General features: G+C 43.9%; 1 protein-coding gene across 2 annotated transcripts in view; it reads left to right on the forward strand.

Moving 5' to 3' along the window:
- Positions 1 to 23,859, forward strand: part of Prkce (protein kinase C epsilon) — a 475,888-nt gene that overhangs the window by 158,575 nt on the left and 293,454 nt on the right. For both annotated transcript variants that reach the window (XM_076833998.2, XM_076834000.2), the window contains exon 2: positions 19,335 to 19,398. In XM_076833998.2, coding sequence (XP_076690113.1) covers positions 19,335 to 19,398 — 64 coding nt within the window. The remainder of the gene's footprint in view (positions 1 to 19,334; positions 19,399 to 23,859) is intronic.

Here is a 23,859-nt window from a genome sequence, read left to right on the forward strand (position 1 = left end):
TGCCAAAGGAGTGGCTCAGGTGGAGAACATTTGAGGAGGGAAGGAGGATCTAGGATGGGTCCCGGGAAGGAACACGTTTGGAGCTGATTTGGAGACTGGTGTGTATTTGGGCAGGATGGTGACTGGGTGAGCCTAGCCAGAACAGTGGGTATTTCCAGTGGTGAGCAGGGGGCACAATGCAGAGGAAGTGGGTGGCCATGTTGAAGAACTGAATTCCGTCCTGTGGTTAGTTCTGAGGGACATTTTGGAGCTAAGGGTCCCCTTATGGATCAGTTGGGTTTCTACATGCTGGATGGATTGTGTTAAGGAGGATGACGGGAGATTAGAAACTTTAGGCCAGAGGCTTTGAGGGTTGGCATCAGGAGTGGAAATGGATCCAAAATAGGCATAGCAGCTTGTGAAGAAGGACTTGAGGCTCCAAATGAATGGCCTGGGAGAACAGCCTATAGAATGTTCTAGAATTTGTCCAGTGCTCTCTGAGTTTTTTGTGTTTATATATATATATTTTTTTCCAAAAATTATTGTATAAAGTCAGCATATATCAGTTATTGCACATTCAAATTTGGCACATGGAATCAAGGAAGCTAGATGTCCTCTCACCTCCAGATGGAAGAAAAATTATTTTGTAGTTTGGGGAAAACCCAGGGCATTTTAAGAGCAGTTGGTTTACAGAGAATGAAACATGAGCCAACCCAGGAAAGAAGTGCTGTGGGCTCTTGGGAAAGATTAGAAACTAACTCAAATTGTGCACCCCCAAGCTGCACCAGTAGATAAGGCAAGGGTCTGGGGGCATACAAGCCCCCTAGGGCTCCCTGCATCCTGCCTGCAGGTCGCCTCCTTTGGGAATGAATCTGTTGTTGAACTGAGGTAAGTGTGATTGCCAGCCCTCTCCAACTCAGTGTGGTGACTTCCTTCCTTTCGTCTGGGTTTAGATGCATCGGGATGACTCTGAGCTTTGAGCCCCGGGACCTGCAATTTCAACCTGGTTAACTAAGATGACTTGGCAATTTAGGTGGTGGTAGGGGTGCCTTTGGAGATGCTGTGGGGCAAGAGGTGTGAATTTGTGTCACATGCAGAATGAATTACTTAATTAAGGACTACATTTTTCCCACAAGGTGGACTACTCTTTTCTGCCTTAGGAGTGTTTGCCTCTTAACCTTTTCTCTCCATTAAGGAGGGTTGCTGCTTAACTCTTTATTTGGATAATGATTCCCTTATGCAAAATATAAACTCACATTAATAATTATTTTTTTCTTCCACTAAAGGGCCTGTGACGGATATGTAAAGTTCCAGACAAAACATGATCACAGAAAAGTGACTATCTATTTACTCTTCTCACTGGGTTTTCTACCCACTTCTTTGTGATTAACCCTGATTATTTCCCCAACCCCCAAAATGAACAGACACCATGCTAGGCCCAGGGTAGATTTAAGATGATTTATTTGGATAATGATTCCCTTATGCAAAATATAAACTCACATTAATAATTATTTTTTTCTTCCACTAAAGGGCCTGTGACGGATATGTAAAGTTCCAGACAAAACATGATCACAGAAAAGTGACTATCTATTTACTCTTCTCACTGGGTTTTCTACCCACTTCTTTGTGATTAACCCTGATTATTTCCCCAACCCCCAAAATGAACAGACACCATGCTAGGCCCAGGGTAGATTTAAGATGATTGGGACTCTGTCCCTAAAGAGCTCAGGCTCCTACTGAAGTTAGTTGTTCCTCACTGTCCGGCACAGGGCTCCAGGCAACTTGGCAAGGAATGAAGAAGGCTCAACTAGGACTCTGAATGTTGGGGTGGATTGCTAGGACTGTGACTCTTAGGGTTTGAGACGCTTTTGCCCTTGACATCAAAATCCTTCCCATGGCCTCAACCAATATACACAGCCAGCAAAGTTTATCAGCAGTCACTTTGATTCTCATTCTGGATAAAAGAAAACTAGAATTAGTTGGAAAATATTTCATACCCAATGAATTTACTTTCTCAGACAGGTTATTGAGACCTTGGATCCCATTAAATCCGGAAGCCTGTCATTCACTGATGGATTCATGAATTAAAGAATCAGCATAATTTGACTTTTTAGGAGAGGTAGTGGTGGATTTCCATAGGTTTGACTGGGTACCAGGGGATGCGTTACACTCCAGAATAATCACCCCATAGCAATAAAATTGGGACAGAGAGCAGAAAGGAAGTCATGAGTGAACCATGGTGGTAGGTGCCACTAGCTGCGTGGTCAGGTGCCACCTGCAGGCTTTCTAAGAGAGCAGCTTCCATCTGTCTGTAATTGCGCTTCAGGTGTACCCCACCTGTTCCTTTGGCTGTCTTGTGTTTCTGTCCCAAGTTGCTCCTGGACTCACTTCCACCTCTGAACTGTGCTCTAAATGTGCTTGCTGAGAAGAGCTAGGGCGTGCGGAACTGGCAGCCACCGAGGCGTCTGAGATGCATGTGCTCTGGGCAGGTGCCTCCGTCCCCGTGCTGGTAAAGATTTTGCTCAGTCAGTGCCCACGCAGAGGGTAGCAGCTCCTGGGGCGAGCGAGCACGTGGCATCTGGCTGGGCTGGGCCGATCTTGGCCCTCGCAGCACATGCTCACGGGCTTGCTGGCTTTCCCTTGGCACCGAGCGGCAGCTGGCAGGCTCGTTTCACACCCAGAGGCCATCCCATGTGCTGCTGAGTCTGCACCCCTGGCTGTCTATGGGGCACAGCTGAGCGTGCCGCGTAGAAGTTTCCCAGGGTTGGTCGTGGTGAGGTAATCTCAGGGCGATCAAAGGGAACCAGGGATAATTTGCAGGCTCCATCAGGATAGTCCTGTTGTTAGCACAATTAGTTCCATTAGTCCTCCCCAATCGTGGAAGGTAAACAGACACGCTTTGAAGTCAGAGAAAACGTCTTTACGAAGAAAGGCAAGGATGAAGTGATCAGCTCCTTTTCTCCAAAGCACTGATCATTATAAATTCTGAACAAGGTTTTAATAGCAACCACTACCTGCTGCCTTGGAAGGAGAGGACTAAGAAAAGAGCTGGGGAGACCCTCAGGGGGACATCGTGACTCCCAGAAGGCATACCTGTAGCCTGGGGAGTTATCCATCCTTGTGTCCCCCACAGGGACACAGATGGGTGTCAAGGACTCATTCCCCAACTGAGATCTTTAGGAAAACCAGGGCTTGACCTTTGACCGCTGTCCAGTGGAGTGTTAACATTGGTTTCCTGTCACCCTCACCCCTCTCCTCCCTTGGCTTTTTCCTCCTCCTCCTCCTCCTTATTTTGTATTTTGGAAAATTTCAAACATACTCAGAAGTAGAGCAGAAAATGACCAACTTTCTAGTTGGTATTTAATTATCCTCACCCCCTCCCTTTGTGTGGTATTTCTTACTTTTTGAGTGTTGCTCATCTGTTCATGAAGGGGTTCCTGGGAGTTCTGATAGAGATTCCTTGTCTCTTCTTCCTTAGAAGTTGAATGGGTCAACAATTTGGGTCTTCGTGGAGGATTTCTGAGACTAGGAAGGAACAAGGCAGAAATGGTTGGGGGAGATTGGCCAGTGGAACCCTGGAAAAGGCAGAAGAATGTGGCCCATTTGGTGGAGTGGGTGGATTCAGCAGTATGCTTTGCCTTTTCATTTTTATTCATTGTTGTTTACAAAGCCACTACCTTTAGCAAACCTGCCAACTCTGGACAGCCCCCCCCCCCCCCCCGAATGAATGGAGTGGTAATTGTGTCCATTCAGCAGCTATATCAACAGCATCTTCACCTTGCCCCTTTGTCATGTCCTGTTTTAAGCCATGAAGGTACACCTAAGGGACTTGGTGATTCTGCAGTGTAGGAGGGAACTGGGGCAGGGATCTATGCCCCAGCCTTTCACTCCAGTCAAAAGGCCAGAGACTTGGGACACCCGTTGCAGACCCCCCTCACTTCATCCTGACAGAAGTTTGGGGTTGGGGTGCTTGTTGGTGGGGGATGGGACATGTTGGTGCCTTAGAGCAGCTGCAGCAGGCAGACAGGTTTCCCGGCCACAGGAAATGTCTTTATGCTAACTTCAAACTTTGGTTCAGTTTTTCTATCTTTTTTTTCTCACCACACAAACCCCACCTTGCAAAGCGTTCAGAGAGTTAGTTTGTTGGTGTATGAAATCTGTGTTATGACTAGAATAAAAACAACTATAATGTGTGTGTGAGTGTATGTGTGTGTGTGTGAGTTTATGTGTGTGTTTTTTAAGAGGATGACATATATATGTATCTTTTGAAGACAAAAGACTAAAAAAGACAAAAATAAAAACAAAAAGAACAAAAGCCTTTATACTCTGTGTGTCTGGGGCAAGTGTGTGTGTGTGTGTGTGTGTGTGTGTGTGTGTGTGTGTGTGGTGGTGGTGGTGGTTTGGAGAGAGGAAGGAGGGAAGTCAGACTCCACCCAGGGCAGCAGAGGTCAGGCCTCTGTACTGAGGTCTGACATCTGGGCAGCTCTGTCCTCATCTTCCTGATCTCTGTTGGAGGGCATTTGGGGTTAATCCTGATTCCTCCAGTTTCATGAATCAAACTGTAGATCTACATCCCTTATCAAAAACCCACAGGGCCAGATTTGCTTAGAAAGTCAGACTTTTTTGAATTTTAGAAGGTTGATAGAGCATATATTTTGTATACCATGTATCACCCCTTCATGATCATCCTTCATTATCAAAAAAATTAATATTTCTATATCACAAATGTGTAAGTATTCACATTGAGTGAAATAAATATAGATAATAAGTATCCTTGTGTTAATTTGGGTCTGCTTTTTTGAAATTGATTTTGACCCAAACTTCAAAAGAACTTTCAGATTTTAAAACTATCTGGCTGTCAGAATTGTGGGTCAGGCATTGTGGATCTGTGCCATCTGTCTGCCTGCACAGATAACCAAATTTATATTTTATGCTAGGACCTTTCCCCTGAACCTCAGATTGGTTTTATCTAGTTGTTCCCAGCTGTGGACATTTAGCCTCTGTTAACCTGCTCCTGATGCCCATGCTCGCCCTGTTCTCTGCCCTGCTCAGTGGAGGGCACGTCCATGTTTTGCTCAGGCCAGAAATCTCTGTGCACTGCCTAACTCTCTTACCCTGTGTGCAAGCCCTCAGCATACCCTTTTGGTTCAAAATATACGCAGATTCTGGCCAATTCCCATGACTGCCAACCTTTCCTCACCACCATTCCTTCTTGCCTGGATTATTGTGATGGCCTACTAAGGGGCCTTCTTGCTTCCTCATTTGTGCCTAAGTTTTGTTCTCCACATGGCATCCTGATGGGTCCTTTTAAAGTGGGAGTCACAGCACGCACTGCTGGGCTCAAACTCTGCTGTAGCCGCCCATGCCATTCAGAGCCATAGAGTATTTGCCACATGCCACCTCTTTGACCTCAGCTCCTGCAGCTTCCTCCACTTGACCCCAGTCATTCCCATATCCACTGACTCCTGGCAAGGGCTAAGATCTGTTCTATCTCCCAGTCTTTACACTTGCTCCTTTCTCTGCCCCAGATATGCCCAGGGCTGGTCCTTCCAGTAATCAGGAGGGTTTTCCTTGATGACCTGGGATCAATTAACATAATCTCCAAACCCAGAATTTGAACTTGTTTTTTTTTTTTTTTTTTTTTTGCAAATAAGGCATATAATACTCTAAGTGAAAGACAATCAAAAGCAAAACAAATTAGAAAAGCTCTATTGAGAAAACTGGGTTTCAGTTTCTTCTAGCCTAAACAAAGCATTGATGGATGGATATAAGGATAGACTTAAAAGTTTTAAACTTTATTTCCCTTTGATGTCCTTGGAAGGCTGAGAACTTCCTTTGTGCTTGGGGAGTGGTTTCTTTCTTCTACTTACTGGGAGTCCTGCCACCTCTTAATTAATTAACAATTGTAAATGGCCCTAAGTACTCTGGGTCTGAGCTCACAGAATCCCTCTCCTGTGGTCTGGAACACATCACAAGTGATAGAACCTTTATCTGCACTGGCCCAGATTCCATGTGGAAATCTAATATCCAGGACAGAAAGCCACACCTAGAGGCGGCCTTCTGACATGCAGCATGAACACACTATTTTCAGATCCCCTTGGCTGTGCACTTCAGCAAGCATCTTCCCTTCTAAGAGGTTGGTGTGGGCTTCGGTGGGGCAAGTCCCATTTACTGTCTGGCTGAGTGAACCTGTTCATTTGTAAAGAGTGTAGGAAATAAGCACAGAGTGGATAGCAGGAGTTGCCCGTTTTCACAGGGTAGCTAGTCCTGGCTTTTCATATGTAATTTGTACCTGAAAACTTTTGTATTCATTTAGTTACAGAAATCAATTGAACGTTCCAAGATGATCATTAGATTCTGTGGAAAGGTGGACTCCATCCCAGAAATTAAAAAACTTTGCCACACTTCTTAATTACCTCTCCTTTACCATCTTGACACATAAAAGTTTTAAAATTTTGCTACTTTTAAAATTCAGCACAGAGGGTTGAATATCTGATTGAAGGGAAAATATCACCGATTTTTGATCTGCTTTATTAATTGCATTTTGATTTCAATGAAATAAGTTTGAGGCCTTTGCTTGGTTTTCTTAAAACCAGCATTTTTTCTTTCTTTTTTTTTTTTTCTTTCTGTTTTATTGGATGTTCAAGACAATAGGGGAATATATTCCAAAGAATGGCTGTGGAAACCAAGACGGTAGCACTCTGCAGCTAGGTGAGGGGCACTGTATGGTCACTTCATAATGGAAGTATTTGCTTGTCACCTGATCAATGAGTTCTTTGTGGCCGTGACAATTTGTTACATGAGAAATAGTTTAGAGATAACGTATAAAAAACTATGGGGCTGAGTCACCCCACAAAATTGGAGATACATTATCATATAAAGAAGGACATGTGATCAAAGCAAAGGATTTTTAACCTAGTTTATGTTATTTGAAGCTTTTCCTTAGTGTGTTCAAGCTGTACCCCTCTGAGGAATATACCAGCTCCTTATCATCATAATTGGTGATTGGGTTTGAGTGGGGCTGTTACCATTTGACCAGAAAATTACATTTTTAAAGAAACATACAAATTTAGAAATGATTTCTCATTTTTAAATTCATAACTTAAAGAACTGAAAATTAAGATAAATGAGTTTATTTTTCTTTCTTTTAACTCTGAACAGTTTGCATAGGTGCTTAAAAGGTTGGCTCAACCTCATCGTGTCAGTTTCCTTACCTGTATGTGAGGGGATTGAGTTAGATAATGTTTCCTTATTTATATTTAACCCCAAAGTTATAGTAGAAAGTAGGAAAAAAATAGAAAGTTTAGAGACTATAGATATATGCACAAAGAAATAGAAATCACACAGTAGTCCACTCCTCTGTAGATAACCATCTTTTCCTTTGTGTGTGCATCTACCCAAAACACATCCTAGGTGTACAAAACTGGATCACAGAATACATATTCCTTTATGATCTAATTCTCCCACATAATACCATATTGTGATATCATTCCATGTTATTAAATATGATTCTAAAGATTTTTTTCATGATTATATGGTATCCAATAATTTGAACATTCTACAATTTATTTAAATAGTTTGCTATTACTAAATAATTAGTTTCTAATTTTACACTCTTAAATGCTATGTGAGCAGACACGTTGGCGCAGGCCTGTAATCCCAGCAGTTCAGGAGGCTAAGGCAGGACGATTGCAAGTACAAAGCCAGCCTTAGCAATTTAGCAAGGCCCGAAGCAACTCAGGGAGATCCTGTCTCAAAATAAAAAAAATAAAAAGGGCTGGGGATGTGGCTCAGTGGTTAAGTGTCCCTGGGTTCAATTCCTGGTACCAAACAAATAAATAAATAAATAAATAAAATGCTGTATTGATCATCCTTGTAGTTAAATCTTTTTTGCACATGTGTAATTTGGGATAAATTCCCAGAAGTAGATTTGCAAGGTCAAGGGATTTTTTTTTTTTTTTTTTTTTTTTTTTTTTTGCTATATAATGCCAAAACACTCTTTACAAGATTTGTGCCAATTTACACTTCATCAGCAGTGTGGAGCTGTGTCTGTTTCTCCCTGCTGTCCCCAACACTGCATATTATCCTTTCAGATATGACGTGTTTTGGGAATTTCCATTCAAGGAGGCCTTAGAGCAAATGTGTTTGTTTCTTTGGCTGCTTAAAACTCCATCTAAGTAATAGAAAAGGAAGAAGGGTGGCGGGTCCATAGCCACTGAGCAAGCAAAGAGGAAGCCATAGTCACACCATTGCAGTGACTGTCCGGAAAGTGAGAGTAGAGGGCAGGGTGGTGACTGACGGAGCAGATTGGAGTCATCCAGGAGCCTTAACCCAGAGCAGGGGCAGAGGGTCCTAGAGCTTACCATGAGCCAGTGAGTCTGCAGAGCGGGGCTCCAGGCTGGGGGACTGTGCTTTCCGCAGAGGGTGGGGATGAGCTCTGTGTCTGATGAGCATCTGAGGGGGTCTGTGTGTGGAGTCACGTCCACCACTCTCACTGCAGAGGGATCTGGACTCCCAGGGTATAAAACTGGCAGGTTACTTGAAAGACAAATGGTACAATGGCTTGGGGAGAACCATCAAAGCAGTAGGGGCATCCTTTCTAGAGGAAAGGGGTCTTTCATTCAGGGGTCCCTGCTCTAAGGGCAGCTCCCAGCATCTAACCCTAAGGGCAATTAGGGCTGGTATCCTTAGAAAGGTGTGGTATTCATAAACAAACAAACAAACAAAAAACCCAGAAAGAGAGAGAGAGAGGACCACAAAAAGATAGGAAGGCACTTTTGGAAAGTCATCATATTGTCAGAAATAAATACAGTGGAAGGATTATAAGATAAAGTCAAGGAGATCTCCTAGAATGTGGAATAAAAAGATAAAAGAAATGGAAATCTATATTCCATATACCATATGGTAAGAGACCTAAAGATCAATCCAACATCTGCATGAGAGTTTCCTAAAAAGAAGAAGGAAAACCAAGAGGCCAGTTTCAATGAATAAATAGAAGAGCATCTCCCACAAGTTATTTCATTCAGCACAATGGATCAGAAAAGACTCCACAACACACATCATCGTGAAATTTTAAAACACAGAGAGTAAAACAGATCTCAAACTTCCAGAGAATGAAAACAAAACAGGCAAACTAAGGGACATACTAAACAGAGCAGTCAAGCAGCCTCAGCCTGTTGTTAGTGTTGATGTTAGAAGCTTTTGATAGATTGTGATTTTTTTTTTTTTCCTTTTTTGGTACTGGGGATTGAACTCAGGGGCACTCAACCACTGAGCCACATCCTCAGCCCTGTTTTGTATTTTCTTTAGAGACAGGGTCTCACTGAGTTGCTTAGCACCTCTCCATTGCTGAGGCTGGCTTTGAACTTGTGATCCTCCTGTCTCAGTCTCTCAAGCTGCTGGGATTACAGGTGTGCCCCACCGCTCCCAGCAGGTTGTGATTTTTTTTTAACCTAGAATTTTGTATCTGGCCATGTTATCAATTATGTGCGAAGACAGGTGGAAAGGTTTTCGATGATTGGCTTTCTATCCACTCTTGATCAGTATTTCAATCAGAATGCGCTCTATTAGCAAAACCAAGGAATGATCCAGAACAAAGAAGATAATGGATGCTAATAACAGTGGCTGCACACAGCTGAGCAGTGAAAGGAGGTGCAGTTCTATAGCTGTGCAGCACAAGAGGGCAGTGAGGGCGGACGAGGGAGGAGAGGACAGTGAGGGTCTCAAGAAGGGCAAATCCTGAAAGAAAATGACCCTGGGAAAACTTGAAGATCTGAGAAAGGCAACTGGTAGAGTGAAAAAGGAATAATCCATTTGAACTTGATGGTAGATCTATAACCCATTGAGTGGCATATGGGTTGCTACATTGGGCCCATGGAAAGTGTATCTAATACAATTTACAAAGGCATCATATGTAAATACTACTAACTTGTTTTCAGATTTTAGCACCAATGTATACACATGGAACTTAATTCTGACTAGAGAACAGAAAGTCAGTGCTGTCAACCTTGAGAATCCAAAGGTCAAGACAGATGACAGATCTTTCCTTCCTCCTTTCCCTCTCTTTTCTAATCTTCTGCTCTTCCCTCCCTCCCTGTCTCTCTTCTTTCTTTCTTCCTTTCTCCTTCCCTCCCTCCTTCCCTTCCTCTCTCCCTCCCTTCTTTCCTTCCTTTGTGATTGAACCCAGCCTCATGTGTGCCAGACAAGCACTTTACCACAGAGCTACATCCTCAGCCCCCAAACTAAGAATTTGTGATGTGTTGTTATTTTGTGGAAAGGGAAGGAGGAGGAAGAAGGTTGTGAGCTGGCGCACGCCTGTAATGCCAGCAGCTCAGGAGGCTGAGGCAGGAGGATCGTGAGTTCAAAGCCAGCCTCAGCCAAAGTGAGGTGCTAAGCAATTCAGTGAGACCCTGTCTCTAAATAAAATACAAAACAGGGCTGGGGATGTGGCTCAGTGGTCAAGTGCCCCTGTGTTCAATCCCTGGTACCAAAAAAAAAAAAAAAAAAAAGGAGGTCGTGAGTGAGCTATTCTTCATCTATCTCAGCTGCAGAACAAGACAGAAATCAGGAAATTGAGGTACAAACATTTTATTTAGGAACATGGCAATAACTACCAGCAAAACCCAAGTAGGAATTATTAAAATCAGTTCCCTCTGGGGACCAATGGGACAGAGAACTATTGCTTCTCATCATAGGGAGACATGTAGCTTTTTGATTTCTTAAAACCAAACACATTACAATAGTTAGTTTTGGTTCTACTTTAATTACTCAATAACATATAAATACATAGTCCAAAAGAAAATTTGGCTAGTTTTGCAGGCAAAAGAAAACTATTAACCCTGGTTTTGTTTCTTTGCGCACCTAAACCAAGTCAGTTCAAAGTTGCTTCTGACTCTTAAATTTCATGCTTCCATAATTTTTATAAAATGGCTCCAACTATATGAAGAGAAGCAATGGCAAATAGGACTTGATGTACAGAATATTGCCATCCAGGAATGGTCCCCGGAGGTCATTTATTCCCCGAGATTGGGCAGCCTGCATCACATCTGTGCTCAGTCTGAGCTGCCCAGCTGTCTTGCTTGTGGGTTTGGTGTGCTTTAAGCCAGCGATTCAGGAGGGCAATGATAGGGCTTTGCTTTTGTTGCTCTTGTGTCCAAGAAGCAACTCTGTTATCATTATCCACCCAGCATGGGCCCCAGGAACAGCTACAATTTGTTCTTCACAGTCTCCTGGAGCACCTGCTGCTTGCTGGGCAGGTGCCAAGCTCCAGGGTACCAGTCGGGAGTGTTGGGTTTGGCTTTGGAGAGTCTTGCTTCCATCCACCCTGCTCTTCTTCAGAGCATGAGAAGGTGGACAAGTTATTTCCATCTCTGAGCCTCAGTCTTGTCACCTATGCAGCACTTAGGAATAAGGATATTCCTCCCTGGCATAGATAACACATGTAGAGTGCTCAGTAAAGGGTGTTTATCACAACTGTGATGCTTATTATGAATAAAACAATCTTTAGAGAAGCTCAAATGTTTGATTTTGAAGGGAGTCATCTTTGTGAGCAGCCATCGGTGAAAGGTTCTACTAGATTGTGATGTTATCAGACAGAAAAGTCCTGATACAAAGATGACATGTTTTGTTGTTGCCAAGTCCTGAGCTGCTAAGTGAGTTTGCCTCTGTTCCATGTGGATTCATTCAGTTCCACTTGGGCCTCATTATGGATTATCTGCCTTGTGTCCATCTCTGGATCAGGAACTGTGGAACCCTCAAGGAGGATGTGGTTTTGCTGTAGAGGTGTTCATGGTTTGGGTGGAAATAATAACAATGACCCGGTAGTTAATGTCTGTGGGCAGCAAGCTGCGTGTCAGGCACCGCTCCAAGAGCTTTGCCATCTTGTTGAATCCTCCCTGGCATCACAGTGACATTCTCAATCTACCAGATGAGGAAATCAAAGCCAGTACCACACAGCTTATAATAGGAAGAGCTTGGATTTGAACCCCAGTGGACTAGCTTCAAAGCTATTCCTCTCCACCGCTGAGATACACCGACTTCGCATAAGACATAGGAAATGTAAAATAAAACACACATCCAAATACACCCCGTGAGAGCGACCGTTCCAAAACAAAAAGCAAACTGCGAAGTGCAGATTGAGAGCAGGGAGTTTTTCTCTTTTGAATGTCTGGGGGAAGTGGCTACATTTTCCTGCGGTTTGTGCTCACTGCCTCCTCTTAGGGTATACAGTCCTGTCCTGCCATTTCCCACAAAGAAGGCAGAAACACTATCCAGTGACCAGACCAGAGGATGCTTTGTAAACCATTATACACTCTCCACCTTAGGTTTGGCACCTTCTCGTGTTTTCCCTGCTCAGGAGGGCATTTGTGTATGGAGTTGTTTTTTAGCTAACTTCATCATCAAAGAGAGCCATCTCTCTTCAGGACCATTTCTGAGAGCCCCACTGGAGAGAGAAAGCAGGTGCTAACCTGAATTTACTCCTTCTCCAGCACATTGAAAGGTAGGGTGTGGAACACAGGCCTCTGGTCCAGAAAACACGAGTTTCCCCAGAGATGATGGATGCAACTCAGCTGGTTCTATGACCTCAGTTGGTTCTGATGGTGATGGGAAAGCAATCTGCCAGCCAGATTCGAGGGGGCATTCTACAATGGGGGCGGGGGAGCTGGTTTGGAAGTTTGAAACAGCTGCCAAGTGAAAGGGACATTTTGTTTTTTTTAAAAAAAGTTATTAATTTAAACTTTGTAACAGGTTATCTTGGAACATACTTTTCATTTTTTAAATATTTATTTATTTTGATAGCAAGGATTGAACTGAGAGGTGCTCTACCCCGAGCTACATCCCCAGCCCTTTTTATTATTATTATTATTATTTTTTTTTTTTAATTATGAGACAGGGTCTCACTGAGTTGCTTAGGTCCTTGCTAAGTTGCTGAGGCTGGCCTCAAAATTGCAATCCTCCTGCTTCAGCCTCCTAATGGTTCAAAAAGGTTAACAATCAGCTTCCTCTCCTGATCTCTCTTGCTCTCATTCTGTAGTGTTTGCCTCTTGAGGCAGCCTCTGTTTCCTATTGATTAGGACTCCTCCCAGAGACAGTCTGTCTTCAGAACAAGTGTGTATGTACACTCACATACCCCCATGGCTGAAGAGCAAAACAAACATTTTGTCCCTTGCTTCCCCACCCTGCCACCCCCACTCAGTACACCCCAGAGATAGGTTCTATAATGTCAGTACAGTTTGATCTTTTTCAGGACTTGTATTGTGATGCCTACGATGTGCCAAAACTTATCTAAGCAGTCCTGCATTCATAAATATTTAGGTCACTGAGGTCATTAAAAAAAAAAAAAAAACGTTCTAAAGCAGTTGGTCTAATTATCTTGTTTTATCTACAAGGAAACACAGATCTACACACAGAGACAGAGTTAAGTAATTCAGTAGACTCTTGAACCTACATTTTGGAAGTGTTTTCTTGCTATTATTGTATTTTGATCACAGCCGACATGAGAAGGTGGCTGAGCTGTGTGCCTGTGAATGTGTTTGCACACGTGGGTGGGTGTGTGAATGTGCGCGCCCACGCGGGTAGGTGTGCATTATGTTGTGTGACAGATGTGCTCTTGAAAAACTCTGAATGAGTCTTTTTATTTTTAAAAATGGAATATGAGATTTTAAATGCTCTGAGGGTGGGAAGATGATCTGTTATTTAAAGGAAACTTGTGGCGGAATCCTTATGTGAAATAAGGACTTCATTTTTTTTTCCTTAAAAAAAAAAAAAAAAACAACGATTCATTGAGATGTCGTTTACATTTAACGAAGTGCAGCTTGTTGCTCTCTGCCAGTGGGTGCATTCACTAAGCACCCTGACAACCTAGGAATAGAATGCTTCTGTCACCTCCCAAAGTGTCCCCTGTGTCTCTTGGTAGTCATGACTACCTCTGACTCCAGGGGGTCACCCATGAGCTTTTTGAAATATAAATTAGTCTAGGACATCGCACAAGTGGAATTGGCTTAGCATCCATTTTCTCTGGTGTCTCTAGATCATTTTTTGGTATAATTGACTAAAGTTCCATTCCAGCACTGTTCGCTCTTTCATGTACCTGTTGTAGGATGTTTGGGTCATTGACCGTTTGGGGCTGTTAGGAATGAAGCTACTGTGAACCTTTGTGTATAGGTTGATGGCTTTGCAGGTAAATCTCTCCATGATTCACCTGTGCAGATCCAGTTTTTAAATTTATTGAAGTAAAATAAGGCCATTCATTCATTCATTGAGGCAGTATGCACAAGTACGTATAAGGTCTCTCCTTTGTGCTGAACAGACAGGTCCTGCCCTGCCAGGATATACACTAACACGCATAATGTCTTGGCCCTGCAGCGAAAGGGGTCTGAGAAAGAAATAGTCCTCTTCCCTGCTTTATTTTATGAAAAGTAGTCCATTTCAAGCCTGTTATCAGAGTGGAACCCTAAAAGTATTGCATTACATGTTTACCCTCTGCCTTTTGACCCATCAGTGCGCTCTACTAGTGAAGAAGCAAATTCTTCCCCAAATGAAGAGTCTTTTATTAAATCAGCTGCTAACTTAAAAATCAGCACCACCAGCAGCTTAAACACTGCCACATTTTGGGCCTCCATGCTTGCTGTGTGATGTCCCACGCTCTGCTGGCTCACCTCTGCTGTGCCAGGCTGTCTTGGGTTTGCAGTATGCCCAATGTGTGGGAGCAGTGAAGGGGGTGCAGGACTTGGGCCGTGGGTCCTCTGCTCTGGGAAAGAATCCCTTAGTCTCTTTTGATGGCTCCTTTTCCACCTCCTCCTTCACTCCCCACCCTCCTCTAAGTGAAAAAGAAAAAGAAACAAACATTCAAAGATCCGGGACCTCAATGGTGGAACAAGGCCAGTGCAAACCTCTCTTTCTCCTTCTTCTCCTTTCTGGATTCTTTTTTTCTGATGCGACTTTGCATGTCTCCAAGCTTCCTGCTGAGGACAGCTGGAGAGGGAAGCAAAACTCAAATTGGGTGCGTGTGACCCTGTGGTCTGTCCTGGGGAAAGGTTTGCTTGGTAGTTTCAGGTGAAAGTTGAGCTTGTGGTTAGGAGGAAGCTTGACTTTGAGTTTCTGGCCTCTTTTCCCTTGAACCCAATGGCCCCTGAAACCCAGGCATGCAGACACCTGTGGATCACTTGGGACTGAGGTTGCACTGAGCAGGCAGCCCGGGGCTCGTGGGTGGGCGAGGCCTTCAGCTTTTGCTCCCTGTTGGCAGAGTTCCCGCCCAGCAGGTGTGGTGTGCTGGGAGAAACAGCCAGGAGCTGAGGGTGTGGGTTTAGACCCTGCCCATTACCTCCAGACTGCGCAGTTCCAGGGGACACATTCCCAGAGACAGGGTGTGCGAGATGCTCCCTGAACTTGTGCAGCTGGCGTGCCCCACATGGCACACTGTGGAACAGAGTTGCCAGTTACCTTCCTTCATCTCAGTTTTCTCATACGTAGGATGACTCTAAGAACACCTCTGTTGCCTTATAGGTTAATTGTCTGGAATAAATGAACTAAGGTATGTGAAGGGCTTTGAAAATAGTCAGGTACCCCCCACGACTCTAACCTTGGTACTGCATTTGATATTCTCAACATATCTGTAGAGTCATGAGATGTCCTGGAAGAATATGTCATGATATCAACTTGGGGTGAGAAAATAGCCTTTTTTGTTAGGGGCAAGTTGGTTGTAGTAGAAAGAACATTGGACTGAGGTGCACAATATTTGCAGTCTGGGCCTTTGAATAACAAAGGCAGCGGTCATGACTCTTTTGCTGTATGATCTCATTGACCCTCACAATAGCCCAAATGACATGGGACTTGTTACTAGCTCCACATCACAGAATGGCAGTCTGAGTACAGAGGGTACTTGCTCACTTCAGGCTACCCACCAAATCTACTTTCTCCCACGGCACTCTAACGTTTGCATGCTGAGCGCTCTGCACAGGTCTCACATGATCCATTTTGCAGATGAACAAGCTGAGGCTGGTAGAGGCCACTCAGTGGGACACTCAGAAGGGACAACACTGGGCTTCAACTCTGGTCTGATGCCAAAGGCTGTGTTTGTTTCCCCATGTTTGCCTGCCTGGCTTCTGGCCCTGGATGGAGGGATAGCCAAAGGCATTGTAGCTTGAAATAAGATCATTGTCAAAGAAAACAGAGATGGTGACTGGGAAGACTGTCAAGGAAAGGTACAAGGTCTCAAAAGATTTGATGAATAGGGCTGCGCTGGAACAACTGGGAGGAACCCGGAGCACAGAGCGGGTTCAGAACTAACCCTGGGAATGGCTGGAGGAGGTGGCGGGTCTGCTTTTATGTATTGCCAGTGCTGGGCACTGTTGCCCATTGACAGCTTTCAGGATTGTGCAGGGCTGGGCACCTACATTGCTTTATTTATCCAGGCACATGATCATGAGTAGAATTTGTGATGAAACCAAGTTGCCCCTGCTCTCTACCACCCCTTGTGCTCAGCGACCCCTCCAGTCATCGCCATGGAGGTCCTGCCTCCCTAGATGGATTTTCAGAGCCTCCTCACTTGGCTGGCTGGGGTTTGGCCAGCTCTCAGCGGCTATCTGCCCAGGCTGCAAAGCTCTTTGTTGCTTTTGGCATGTTTAATAGCTTAATTTCTATTTTTCTGTCGGGAAATGCAGTTCACCAGCCCCAAGGCAGCAGTAGGGCGCTCGAATGGTTTCTGATTGCTATCTTGAACGTTAATATCCTAATACGTTTGATTGTCAATGACTGGTCCTCCCAGCCACGAGTTCTCACTCCCCTTCTGCACAGATAGGCTCACTGCCTGCCTCCGGACAGGCCCCGCCACCCATCTCGTTCCTGTGCTATCCTCCTCCCTGCTTTTCCCAGATAGCATTGTATTTCGCCCATAAAGGCCACAATCGTGGGAAATCTTTGACTCGGAGGATATGAGAAAGTGTTTCATTTTGCTGGCGAGGTTGGGAGGGATGATCTAATCTACGAAAGGCATACGTTATTTAAATTCCATACTTTGGGGGCAAGAGGGCCCCTGATAGTTTTGAACTTTGGCAGGGACAGGATTCTGGTTTGGCTCTGTTCAGTAGGGCCAGTGGTTGGTTTTCCTGTTTGTAATTCAGTGCAGGGGCTGGGTAAGACTTGTGCTGGGGTCAGTACTAGTGGTGAGAGTTCTGGGGAACATTTTCTTTACCCATAAACTTAGAATCATGGACTCTTAGGGTGGAAGGGATGAGAAAAGTTATCTCATGGAATCGTCAATTTGTTGGTTGGTTCCCATCTGGATCCGAGACTCAGTAAGCAGGTCCAGTGGGATACCTGGGTGCAGTGCAGATCTGCTCACTGCACTCCCTTATTCCTTCTCCAGACAGAGTACCTGAACTGTCACTAGTGGCTTTATTCATGAGACATGGAAGTTCCCTTTTTAAAAGAATGAAAATTCGAGGGAAACCTTAAATGCTCTCAGCCATTAAAGGCAAAGTCTGACAATGAAGTGGGGTTTAAAAGTGATTCTGGATGCCTGGATTTTTTTTTTTTTTTTTGTAGGGTGAGAGAGGTTGGTGGGGGTTCAAGTTCAGGTTCAGTTTCTTTGCCTCATAGGCACTCACATGTGGTGCTCATGGTCTAGTCACCTCTGCTTCCCTTCTTCCTTGGGGATGAAGGCTTAGAGGGATGAATGACCCAGGATAGGTTATGGATGTCCCAAACACAGAACCTTTTCCTAAGTTCAGGAATGTGTATTGTGCGTTTCCTGACCAATAGACCCTGAGGGCAGGGTGCAGATATGGCCATTATACCGACTAGCAGGGATGATGGCTATGTGGACACTGTGTTGGTTTAACAGGAGCCATGATTAGGACATGTCTAGTGTACTGTGGGTAATGAATTATGACTGTGCATATCTGGAAAGGCTTCAGAGAGGAGGTGATAATTGACTTTGACCTTGAAGGAGGAGGAAGTATCCACCAGACTGCCTTTTCCTAAGTGGCTTGCTAAATGTGTGGCTGCTCCTTGTTGGGGACAATGGGAAAAAAAAAATAAAAGAGGAGGGATAGTGGTTCCTGCCCTCAAGAGAATGCACAGCTTGTTGGGGGGAGCGAGCCTGGCACTTATGAACCAATTAGAGCTCTGTGTAGACAGATGGGATTGTGGGGGAGTATGCAGCTAGCCAGGGGACTTGGTGATCCAAGCTTTCCGGAGTACTACTCTCTCTTATGGAGGGCCCAGTTCTGTAAGGAGAGTGCGGACCTTGCACAGATGTCTTAACTTCAAGAGACCCAGCCCTCTGATTTTTCTCTCACCATGTGATTTTATCAGGCTACTTCTGCTGAGCAGAAGTAGTTAGCTGGATTTGAGGCAGGGAGGGAATAAGGTGGGGGTAGGTCAATGGTAAGAGGTTAGCGGTATTGACTTTCTCTTTACAACATTAGTAGAAATCTGGGCTTGCAAAGCATATTGTCTAGCGAGCACTCAGCCTGAGCGTGCAGTCCCCTGCATCTCGCATAAGCATTACACACCTTCCCAAGCCTTTGCTTATGTTGTTTCTTCACCTGGAACTTCCTGACTTTCTTGTTCATCAAGACTTCATAGGCTGCTTTTCTGTACCAGTTTTAGGCTCCTTGGGCCTGTCATCCATCAGTTCTCCATGCCTCATCATTGAGCTGGTACAGCACTGTTCTCTGCTTCTTAACTCCCTGATGAGGATGTAAATCCTCTGAGTATAGGACTGGTGACTTTTGCTTCTCTTACTTCCCCTGGAAGCAGTTACAACCCTGGAAGCAGTTGGTATAGAATGAAGAACACAAGTTTCTTTGGATGGTCTTGGCATTGAATCTCAGCACTGCCACTCATCTTGGGACCTGGAACCTGGACCATGGTTTCCTGATCTCAGATGAGATATAACACAGGAATTTTTTAACCTTTGCACTGGTGCAGTGTTGGACTGGATGATTCTTTGTGGGGACCTTCCTATGCACTGTTAGGTGTTCAGCAGCCTCCCTAGCCTCTACCTTTAGATACCAGTTGTAGCATTCTCTTGCCAGTCATGACAATCAAAAACATCTCCAGATGTTTGCTAAGTGTTCCTTGTAGAGCAGAATCCATTCCAATTGAGAACCACTCAGAAGATGCTACCTTTGGAGTATGTAGCAGACTTCCTAGTACTGCATCTGGGTCACCGTAGAGGTTCAGTCAATGTTGATTCTCTTTCATTCCTAATTCACTGGACACATTGTGGACCAAGGAACTGCCTGGCTCTGTAATTGTAGGATTCAGCAGTTTGGGATGGAAACGTCGTGGAACCCTTGGGTTGCCCACACAAAATGCACTAACCTGAGCTGTGATCTTCTTAATTGCAGATTGATCTGGAGCCAGAAGGAAGAGTATATGTGATCATCGATCTCTCAGGGTCGTCAGGCGAAGGTAGGAGAGTGTGACTTCTCATCTGTGTCCTCTTCCATTGACCCTTTGTCTTCCAGGTCTCTCCCTTCCCTTCTTGGCTGAGACATACCACAGTGATATTTAACTAATTGGCATACTTTAAAGGAAAAGGGTATTTTGAAGATGCTACCAAAAGGGACCTGCCATCTGTTAACTGGTGGAGCAGAGGGAAGATTTCTGACTTACCAAATGAGGCCAATAAAACAGGCATTTCCGCATGCTGTGTGCAAGGCAGGCTTTGGCGGAGTGGCAGCCTCTCCCAGGAGGCTTCTGTGGGGTTTGTGTGTGTGCCATAGAAGGAAGTAAAACCAGTTGGTCTAACGGTATTCAGAAACGAAACAAATAAGGTGTTAAACGTCAGGATCTTACTTCTTTAGAGCACTTATAGGTTGTTTTGCCGTTTTTTTTTTTTGTTTGTTTTGTTTTGTTTTTTACCTAGCAAAAGCCCTGCTCTTAGAGAGGAATAAGGGGTGAGGGAACAGCTGCTCCTGCTGGGTGATTAGACAGCGTATGGATTTTCTCGGGTAGCTGGAGTTTCAGTCTCTCTTCTTTTTACTTCCTCTTCTTTCTCAATTTTTTTTTCTTTGCTCACTTAATACCTTTTAAGGGTTTGTGCAGGATGGTGAAGACTGAGCAAACAGGGCAGAAGGAAAGGCTAGAAAATTAAACCTTATTCAGCCAGGAGCAAGGGGATCCTGACCAACTTCAGCTTAGACAAGGATGGGAGTTAGGACTGAAACTCAGTTTGGGGAGCATCTTTCCTGTCGTGCTTTCTCTGGGCAGGGTACAGAACAATTAGTGTTAATAACATGGCAGAGAGATTGGGAGACAGTAACCGTTTCCTCTTTGCAATGTGGAAAAAAAAAAAACAAAAAACTAGGGGCTGTCTTCCAAGTGGAAGGATGGCTACTCAGCTCACCTAGATGGAAAGCTCCGGCCTTTCACAATATCTCCCCCAGAATCCTGGGGCGTCATAACCTCGCACACAGACTCTAGGTGAAAGATTGGTGCTGAGGGAAGATTATGTAAGCAAATTCAAAGGAGCTGGTGAAATGATCACACTTGAGCGTGGCCACCGATGGGTTTCATTTGGCTAATTAGTTGCCCAGTCTTCAACAGGTGTTCAGAATAATCTGATAACTGTATACCCCTAAGGATGACTCTAGAATCTAGTCCTCTTAATAAATCTCAATGATGTGGCACAGGTTTGAAGGTTTAAACATCCTTTGGGTATTGGGCACATATACTTTCTGCTTTTTATTGCAATTACATTTTGGCATTTCCAACTTCCCTTCTTTGCTTTTAGCACTGAACAGCCCAGAATAGAATCTGTTGTAGAAGATTTGAGGATGTAACAATATTTCGTATGAAGTTTTAAGACCTCCAAGAGGGCCTAAAGAGAAGTAGAAGGACCACCAATGTGCTTGCCACCCAGGTTAAGAAATAAAGCAATCTAGCCCAGCAAGATGCTTCATACCTTTAGTCCCAGTCACGTGGAAGGCTGAGGCAGGAGGATTGCTTGAACTCAGGATCTCAATGCTAGCCTGGGAAATGCAGCAAGACCCCGTCTCAAAAAAAAAAAAAAAAAAAAACCCAAAAAACAAAAAATAAAAAACAAACCACCAACAACAATAAATTTAAAAATAAATATGCCAGGCATGGTGGCACACGCCTATAATTCCAATAGCTCGAGAGGCTGAGGCAGGAGGATCATGAGTTCAAAGCCAGCCTCATCAAAAGTGAGGCACTAAGCAACTCAGTGACACCTTGCCTCTAAATAAAATACAAAATAGGTCTGGGAATGTGGTTCAGTGGTCAAGTGCTCCTGAATTCAATCCCTGGTACCAAATAAATAAATAAATAAATAAAATAAAACAAAGCAACTAGTAGGGTGAAGGCTTGTAGCTGCTTTTAACATCTGTGTAACATAATGTGTGATAAAATTCACCAGACTGAAGGTTTTATAGTGACCTCCTAATTGTAGAAACCAGTGAGACATTTGATAGGCAAAAATCAATTCCCTTTTTCCTTTTATATTCTTAATTAAACGTGTATTTCCTGTTCCAAGATGCTGGACAACCCATGGCAAGCTTAGATGATTTTCTTTTTCTTTGAAAAGATTAATGACTTGCAGAATTGTAGAAGGCATTCTTTTTTTCTACATTAGAGGGAAAGGAGATGGACAATGAATGAATAAATAAATCAAAAGCAATGGATTTTTTTTTCTTCTTGCTTCTATGGCTTATTGCTTGTGAATAGCCAAAACAATTTTCACTGGGTTAAATTCCGAGTTTATTTTTTTTATCTTTTTCATCTAAAGAAAATAGAGTTTACTTTAGAAATGCTGACACATGCCAGAATCTGTAAAGTGCTCTGAAGAAAAGAAGATGTGTTTTCACTCTTTTTTTTTCCCTGCTGTTCCCAGGACTCAGGGTCTTTCCTGTGGGTAGTAGATGGACTTGCAGTAATCCTTTTTTTGAAAATGATGTTGAGCTTTGTATTTATGGTGCCTACCTATTTTCCCAGCCTGTGGCTGGGATTGTGAGGGCTTTTGGTCCAGAGGTGGTTTGGGTTCTGGAAGGGTTGGGAGGGTGAGACAAGGACCTAGAGAATGAGAAACCATGATGTTCCCTACCTGGATCACAGGTGAAAGGCCCAGGGAAAACAGTCATCACAGAGGTCCTGTTGGATTTATAGACTGTAGACACAGGTTCTTGTCAAAGTTCCTTTCTTGAGTGAAAATACTAATTTTGTTCTTTGGTCAGGGTGAAAAGAGAGTTGAAATGAGACACAGCTGAAGTCTTCTCTCTCTCTTATTCTGTCTCAAGCCATCCTTTGGTTCCCCTGTGGCCAATGGTCCAGCTCCATCAATGGAAAAAATGTACTCATAGAAATTGCACAAACTGCACAACACACCCACATTCCAAAGAGCTCAGAGAAATGTGTATGGGTGAGACAGTGCAAATATACCCCCCTTTTCTAGGATATGCTAAAAGATTCTTTTTCTTGCTAACATGCTGTTAGAAAGCCTTGGGTGTCTCCATCCGCTGTAGCTGAATATAATGTGATTTCTAACTGTCTAATAAAATTCCACTGCAGGCATGTCCTGTGCAGTTCACCATAATGGGATGTGACCAGTGTGTGCTTTCGCTAAACCAGGCAACCTAACCCCAGATGTAAAAGTTCAGGGCAGATGACAGTTAAGGTCATTTCTGGTCATGTGATTTTGTCCTTTGGTATAATTTGAATAGACACCTGTCAAGAGCTCATGGCTGAAGGCTGGCTAATTTCTACAGAAACAGGGGTTAAGAGAAGTGGACTTTTTCAGACAGGTACAGGCCTAGAAACTTTACCTACATTATCCCAAGCGGCAAAACTACTCCCAGAATGCCCTTGTGTGAACCCCTATCTCAGGTGCTTCTTAGTGTTTTGCTTTCATCATAGATAAAATCCCATGGCTTCCCCATAAGCATGGTGCTCTGGGGTCACCAGATATTTAAATTAAGGTGTAATTAGCACAGGTAATAGAAACATAAACAGCAATTCTTAATTATGCAAATGATTGTTTCTTGCTGTGTATTCATGTTTTGTCCTTTTTTATAGCATGACTTGTGTATAATTTTTATTCTTTATAATAATATGGCAATTTTTATTGATCACAGGCCTCCAGGTGAAAGATGGTCAGGGCCTGACCCAGGACTTATAGGGTTCATCCTGTGCAGGGTTCCATCCTAGTGCAGGGTTCATCCGGGAGAGTTCTTCAGAGTCTAAACTGACAATAGATATAACAGTAGGTCTCACTGGCATGTTTGGTTCACCAAATTCTTTCTCCAATAACATGCAGAGGATGCAACCAATTTGAAGAAATTTGAAACATATGCACCACAAATCATATGGTTAAATCAAGTTCTGGAGGGACTGTGTGTTGTGGAAGTAGAGGATGAGAAGCAGGGACCTGCACTCATCTGCTTCTTGTTTTATCTGTAGCCACACAGAGCAGACAGCATTCAGTCTACCCTCTGGGAAGGAGCATAGCCTTAGGAGTTCATCAAACCTGGATTTAAATCCTGACTGTTGTGCTTATTAGCTTAGAGCTTCAGATTTCTCACCCATAAAATGGGGATAATAGCACCTGTGACAGGTACTATGGCAGGGTCACTATAAGAACAGTGTCTTAGCCAGGCTGGCACACATCTGTCATCCCAGCTATTTGGGAGACTGAGGCAGGAGGATCGCAAGTTTAAGGTGAGTCTGAGCAATTTGGTGAGACCGTGAATCAAAATTTAAAAAAAAATTAATAACTAAAAAGAGCTTGGGGTGTAGCCCAGTGGTAGAGCACCCCTGGTTCAATCTCCAGTAGCACAACCAAAAGGAAGCAGAGGAGAACAGTTCCTTGGCACAGTGCCCTGCAATACAGGAGATGCTCAAGAATGCCTGAAAGCC

Source organism: Callospermophilus lateralis, chromosome 14 (assembly GCF_048772815.1).
Source record: "Callospermophilus lateralis isolate mCalLat2 chromosome 14, mCalLat2.hap1, whole genome shotgun sequence".
In the NCBI taxonomy this organism is placed as follows: Eukaryota; Metazoa; Chordata; class Mammalia; order Rodentia; family Sciuridae; genus Callospermophilus; species Callospermophilus lateralis.